Here is a 7,317-nt window from a genome sequence, read left to right as displayed (position 1 = left end):
GCGGGCGCGACGCTGTGTTTTGCAGGGCGGCGACGGCGGGCGGGAGGCGCTGCTGGACAGCTCCGGAGCGCGGCGCGGCGCCCATGTTCCGGAGACGGCGCAGATGTGAGCGGCGGCGGGGAGCCGGGGGGCGGGGGAGCCGGGGATTCCCGCCGCGGAGGCCCCTTCCCGGCGGGGGCGATCCCGGCAGCGGGGGCGATCCCGGCAGCGGGGGCGATCCCCGCCCCCGGGAAGCCCCGGGTTTCCGCGGCGCGGGGCTCCCCGCGGCGGGCGGGGCGGGCGCGGGGGCGGAGGGCGAGGGCAGCCCTTACCTGCGGGCGCGGCGCGGCACGGGCGGGAGGCGGGATCCCCGGGCGGGGCCGGGGCGGGGCGGGGCGGCGGGGGGACCCTGCGCCTCACGCCGCGGCCGGTCCGCCCCCCTCAGGTGACGTGATGCCCGTTGTTTTGGTCCGCCCGACCAATCGGACGCGGCGGCTGGATTCTACGGGAGCCGGGATGGGCCCTTCGTGGCGGCAGCAGGACTCTCCCCTGCCGACCATAACGCATTGCGCAGGGTGCACCACCGCCCGGTCCTCCTGCGGCTTTAACGGCCCCGGCATGGACGCGCCGCGGCAGTTCCCGGCGGGCTTCGGCCCCGAGCAGCAGCAACAGCAGCAGCGGCCGCCGCCGCACTGCCAGCAGCAGCAGCACGGCCAAGACAAGCAGAGCCTCCAGCAGCAGCAGCAGCAGAGCCCATGCCTCCAGTGCAACAACTGCGCCTACTACGGGGCTGCTGCGGCAGCCGCGGGGGATAACCTGCCCCTGCTGCTCCGCGCCTCCTCACCCCTCTCGGGCGCCTTCCGGACTCACTCCTCCCCACTTTCCTCCGCCGCCTCCTCCCGGCAGGGCAGCCAGCTGAACGTCAGCGAGCTCACCCCCTCCAGCCATGCCGGCGCGTCCAGGCAGCCTCACCAGTACCCTCAGTACCACCAGTGCCACAGCCTGCAGCAGCAGCAGGCAGCGAGCCCCAGCAGCAGTGTCAGCAGCGGCAGCACCCACCACCACCACCACCACCATCACCACCACCACCATCACCAGCAGCAGCAGCAACAGCAGCGCCGGGAGAGCAACCCCTTCACCGAAATAGCCATGAGCAGCTGCAGGTACAACGGCGGCGTCATGCGGCCGCTCAGCAACCTGAGCTCGTCCCGCAGGAACCTGCACGAGCTGGAGCCCGAGTCGCAGCCGCTCCAGCCGCCGCTCGCCAGCCCCGCCGCCGCCGGCACCCCCGCCGCCCCGGAGATCGTGGTCTCCAAGCCCGAGCACAACAACTCCAACAACCTGGCGCTCTATGGCCCCGCCGGCACCGGCACCGGCCCCGGCCCGGGCAGCGCCAACAACGGCGGGGGCAAGTCCACCAAGAAGAAGAACCAGAACATCGGCTACAAGCTGGGGCACCGCCGGGCGCTCTTCGAGAAGCGCAAGCGCCTCAGCGACTACGCGCTCATCTTCGGCATGTTCGGCATCGTCGTCATGGTCATCGAGACCGAGCTCTCCTGGGGCGCCTACACCAAGGTACCCGCCGCCTCTCGCCTGGCCCGGCCCGGCAGCCGGTCTGATCGTCCCGCGGCCCCGCGGAGCGGCGGCCCCGGCCCCTCGGAGAGCCCAGCGCGGCGGGGCTGCTTGTCCGTCCCGTCGCGTCCCGTCGCGCCCGCGTCCCGAGGAGCGCGTCCCCGCCCCGACCTGCGGCGGGGTGCCGCCGGCCCCGAGATGCCGCCGGCCCGTGCCCGGACGGGGCCCTGCCCGGGGCCGGGGCGGTGGGGCGGGAGCGGCCCCTGCGCGCCGGTCCCTGAGCGGCGCCGGTGTCTTTCTCTTGCAGGAGTCGCTGTATTCCCTCGCTCTGAAATGCCTTATTAGCCTCTCCACTATCATCCTGCTCGGGCTCATCATCGTGTACCATGCAAGGGAGATCCAGGTAACGCTTCCTGCTGCGGGTCGGTGAGGGTTGCAGGCACAGCTGGGGGGCGAGGTGCGGGGCGGTCTGCCCCGGGGCGCGGCGGCGGTGCGTGCTTGGCGCTTCCCCTGGGTCGGGAAGCAGAAGCGCTGCCTGCATGCCTGCTGAAGTTGGTGAACGGACCGCAGCCCCGGAGAGAAACACGGCGCGCATCGACGTGCCGGGAAGCGCTGCCTGCTAGGGAGTGTTGCCTGCGGTTATTACGCTATAGGATGGCTTAGCCCTGAGGTTGGAACGTGCTTTCTTGGTGACATGCCTGCTGTCTTCTGTAGCAGATGTCCTGCGACTGTCTTTTATTTCCCAATGACTAAATTTCATGCTGTGCACTTTTTCTTAATGGCAAGGTTAATTGTCTTCACTGTGCCAGTGTCTCAGATATGAGTGTACTCTGGGAGAATGCTTAAGAGGAGGGGTAAGACTCATCTTCTACTGACTTGTTTTATTTAATGCTGCACAGCCATTGGTAATATAACAGAGGAAAACTGTCAAGAAAGGTAGGGCTAAAGGTAGGAGGACTGTAGTGATCAAAGTTGTAGAGTAAGTCTCACAAATACTGTCACAGGTTCTGTTCGAGGGACTTAGTTCTATTTTCAGTTGTATTTTTTTTGACCAAGAAATTAAAATTTCAGCTCAGCTGAAATCTACAAAAGGTAGAATTCAAAGTTTTGAAAAGAAAAATACATTACTCTTAGGTACATTGGTGCTTTTGCTTTTTCAAATTAATTAGAGATCCCTTGAGCTAAAAGCTGAAAAGTCTGCTTTCAAGGGCAAAGAAGGCTTTTCCAGTCTTCCAGAAGAGTAGTACCAACCATTAAAAAAAATAATGTAAGAATCGTGTAGTACCCTGCTTCTGTGCCAATGAGTGCTGTAGTTCCAATGTGAAATGGTACCATAGTCTCCTACTTAGAGTAATGTTAGAGAAGTATTATGTTACTGAAGACTCTTTGCCAAATTGGATCCTGTTGTGCAAGTCCTTGCACATGCAAAACTCTTATTCCTGGCTCAGAACCCAGTTTCTCTGCATTAATATCAAAGATACTGAAAGCTATTTAGTGATATTGTACTCAATAAACAAATGTTCTGGTGAAAGAGCATCTCTGTAAGCTACTGGATTACTGATGAAGAGGTTTCTTTATCTGTACAAAAATAGATAAGTGGCACTGCAGCAATGTGGGAGCCTTCTTCGCTGGTGTATCTTCCCACAAGTTGTGCTTTGGAAATTACTCTGTGCATTTTCTAGAAACTTTAAATGGAAAATTTTATTCAAGGTAACCAAATAATTGTATGTCCCTGTATGCATCAGCTTATACTTAGTAGTTACTCCAAGATTCGGCTGGGGTTTTTTTTTCATGCAAAGAGTTACAAATTTTCATTCCTATAGAAGTGTGTTATAAGAAAAAACAATCTTAAAAACCTACAGGTTTAAGTCATTTTGGTTGGGTTTTTATTGATTGTTTTAAACAACTTCCTCATGCATGCAACTACATATGCATACTAATAGGAAGGGTTATGCAATCATGTGACTTAATCAAGGTTAATGTAGTTTTCAGTGCTGCTTGACAGTACAGACAGACACAGGTATACCTGCCTGTAAAACAGCAATACCCTATGCTATAGTCTGGGAGACGCTGAAAACTGCAGTAGTCATGGCAGGGCCTGGAGTGAGCTGCAGCTTCAAGGGGCTCTGTCATTCATCTTGCAAATTAAAAGGAAGTTCTCTTTTTCAAGGAGCTTGTTAGAAGGAAAGGGGCATAGTACCACCCTTAGCTATTAGATATCTGATAGCTTTTTAATTTAGGCATAGTCTGTTTCTGTACAGACACTTGACTTTTAAAAAATAAGAACACGCAGACCAAAAATGGTGTCCATCTATGATCATAAATTTATGTTTGAAGCCATCTGACAACAAGAAGTACCTTTAAAATACTTTGGTTTAGGAATGTACGGGATCTTCTCCCAGCAAAAGAAAATACTGCATAACCCTGTTAATGTAATGATTTTCCTATAGTCTTTAAAGCTGAGTGTTTTCTGGAGGCACATGCGCCTTTAATTCAAGCAAATAATCTGCTATGTGCAGTAGAATGAATCACATTCTGTAAAATCGTGCCCACAGATGGGTGGTTGTGTGCTGGAGGACTGTTTGCACCAGCTATTTGTCAGTCCTCTTCAAGTTTGAACGTTCCTTTCTGATTCTTATCTGAAGCATACTTAGATTTGAACAGTGGGTATAGTATAGCAGGTTTCATTGAGAGAAGAAACACTTTTCTATAGAACAGAACAAGGTTAATGTATTCTGCTTGTTGTGTGGTATCTTTCTTACTCTGGTGGAAGCAAAACAGCCTAAACCTCAACAGATTCTTCTACAAAGCATGAGAGAAAACATGTTGGGAAATACAAAAGCTGACAGTTTAGTAATTGTTGCTGATGGCGGATTTAATAGTTAGAAACTCCTGGTGACTTAGAATACTGGCAAATGGTAATCAGCTTCTTGGTTCTTTTCGGTAGCTGTGACCTTGGTTTATTGGTAGGAATTCCAAACAGCCATGCTGCTAGCAAGTCTATGGGGCAGTGCCTAGCAGCATAGCAGGTGACTCTGGTCTTTCCATTAAAATGACCTTGCCCATATGTTTTGCTTTGAGAACAGTCAGGCGGTCAGTAAAACCAAACTCTGTAGAGTTTCCCAACCCCAGACCTGCTGAACTTTGTCAGGGAGTTGGAAGGGAAGTTTTTAAAGACTTGTAGGGATTCTTCCCAAGAGTAAGGAGTCAATATGTCGACGTGAGACAAAGGAGTTTTCTTTTTTTGCCTTTTCGCCTGGGTCAGGCCGTGGCCGATGCGGGCTGGAGGAGGTGGCGCACGCCCGGGGCCGGGGGGGGGCGGTGGCGCCTCCGCCGCCGCCTGTTCAGCACCGCAGACAGCTCCGCACGTTGCGCCCTGCGGGGCGGCCCGGCGGCACGCGCACCCCGCTGGGCACGTGCTCAGCCGCGCATTCAAAACCTGGTAGCAACTGTCAATTTGTGTGTGAATTCCCTGGAACTTGCCCAGAGCTCCCTGCATCTGACGGGCCAAAGTCTCCGGATGGGTGTAGCAGCAGTGTGTAGACAAGAATAACAGAATGGATCTGCGTAGTCTTGTGAAATGCTGGAAATGTTAAAATATTTTCATCCAATAGGTTTTCGTTGATTCCATTGTCTTAATTATTCTGTATAACTCTTAAGCGTGAGCTGTTACTAAACTTAATAAATGTGAGTTAGTGTTAAGACTATAATAAAAGTCACGTGAAACCAGCTGGGTTTAGATGATAATTCATAGCTTACCTTATAATTTCAAGAAAAAGAGGATAAAAATTACACCTAAGTTTCTTTCACATCTCTCCTCCTTCTAGGAAAAAAAAAATGTTAATGAACAATGGTAACAATGTTGGAGTTGAGGATAGTGACAACCCCAAACCTGTGTGTTCTCTTTTTGTCCATTGTTGTGATGCCTATAACGCTGTTAAAATCATCACACTTGGGAGATAATGAAATATGTGTTGCTCTCATCCTGAGGTTGTGTGGTTGTTGATTCAGTTATTCAGAGCAATTGCCGTGTGTTTGGAAGATCGATGGGGAGAATGTAATTCATTGTTACCCCAGCCCAGAACAGGTACTTCTCTGACTGCTACTTAGCTGAGCATTTGAAGAGGTGGCAGAGGGAAGAGCTAAGAACATAGCATGATCCAATTATGATAATTACTTTTGATATATAAATTATCCACTTAATGCATGAAGGGTTTGTTACTGAAGACTATTTTATACAATTAAAGCAGCAGCAGCAGCATTGAACACAGTCAAAATTGCAGTTCCTAGATAACTTATTGTTCCATTCCACATTTCTCTAGTGGAATTTGCTGTTAGTTCAGTAAATAAAGTGGAATTTAAGAAAGTTTGGTGGCAGTTTTTCTGCTTCTGTTGAAAAATAGACCTCTCTATCTCTCTTTTGTACTGCTGGAGATAGAAATGCTTTTTAAGTATGCACTCCTGAAGTTCTACTGGAACTTCCTTCTATTACTCAGAGCAACGGATTAAAATAAAAATTCTCTGAGGTTGCCAGTAGGAGGTCTTCAATGTTTCTTTTTGGGTGTTCCACCATAGCCTGGTATTTCTTGAGAGATGGTGGTCATTGGAGGATTATATCCACTAGGACACTCCTCCTTTGATGTTGGACTGCTTAGTGTATTCATTCTGTAAATAAACATGGTCCTTATATTGCTTGTCCTGAGTAATACTAACCTGTGCTCTTGTGGACAGAATCTGAACCTCTTTTCCTTCTCCCCAATACAGATGATCTCACTCCTGCAGAAACATGAAAGGTATTTGATAGAAGTGAATAGAAATCTTTTTTTTTTCTTGTTTGTGTTTTTTGTTGGTTGTTTTTTTTTTCTCCAATGTGAGCTGAGATTTCTAACCACTTCCAAACTGTATTGCTAGTTCATACTTAGGTTAAACACCTGTGGAAAGTCTTGCAAACTCCAAGGTTAAGGTTAAGCCATTACTTTCACAGCAAAGCCTCCCAGGGCTCCAGGGAGAAAGCACCTTCAATCCCTAGTGTTTCTGAAGTGGTGAGAAAACAATATGCTACTGATGGATTTGGAGTTAAACTCATTCAGTTTTCACTAACTTCATTGGAAGTTATCACAGTTGAGAGCCCCCATACCTTGCTGAAGATTCAAGAAACTTTTATTTTCCCTGTTCCTGAAAACTTGAAGAAATGGAACAGGCAGTTTCAGGAAACTGCTAAGAATGGCAATAAATACATATCTTGACTTGTTTATTGTGTAAAGAAATTCCATAATGCATGCTAGTAATAAACAGTGTTCACAGAAGTTTCATTATCTTATTGGCATCAGTTGAAAGTTCCGCAGTAAAAATGTTGCACTAATAACAAATAGGAAGTTGAACTCCCTTACAGTTTTCTGTCCTAAGAAATAGGTAAAATAAGTATTCGGCAGGCCAAATTATTTATTTGTTTTTATCTATGTTACTGTTTTGCCTTCACTGGGGTGGTAGGTGTACATCTTACTGGGTGTCTTGGCAATCTGTGACTGTGTTGAGTCTAACTCACCCTTGCTTAGGTATATTGAAATACCAGTGATTGCACACACAGACTTAAAACTCCTGCAGAAAAAAAAAAAAAAAACTAGTTAGATTAAGAGCACAGAGAACAAATCTGTTGAATAACAAGTGAAAATCTAGAAATAAATGTTGAGTGATAATTTTATTCTGATCTAAAGCCTGTTGAGAATTCATCATTTTTTTTCCTATTTATTTCAACAGGCCTTGGAT

The 7,317-nt window shown here is 49.4% G+C and overlaps 1 protein-coding gene across 1 annotated transcript in view; it reads left to right on the top strand.

Moving 5' to 3' along the window:
• The first annotated feature begins 362 nt into the window (after nt 1–362).
• The window catches only part of KCNN2 (potassium calcium-activated channel subfamily N member 2), a 76,141-nt gene continuing 69,186 nt past the window's right edge, over nt 363–7,317 (top strand). The window contains exons 1-2 of the mRNA XM_040580531.1: nt 363–1,554; nt 1,859–1,954. Of these exons, the coding sequence (XP_040436465.1) occupies nt 433–1,554; nt 1,859–1,954 (1,218 nt within the window). The 5' untranslated portion in view covers nt 363–432. The remainder of the gene's footprint in view (nt 1,555–1,858; nt 1,955–7,317) is intronic.

Source organism: Falco naumanni, chromosome Z (genome assembly GCF_017639655.2).
Source record: "Falco naumanni isolate bFalNau1 chromosome Z, bFalNau1.pat, whole genome shotgun sequence".
NCBI classification, from domain to species: Eukaryota; Metazoa; Chordata; class Aves; order Falconiformes; family Falconidae; genus Falco; species Falco naumanni.
Note: the sequence above shows the minus strand (reverse complement) of the source record. Positions and strands in the feature narration are given on the sequence as shown.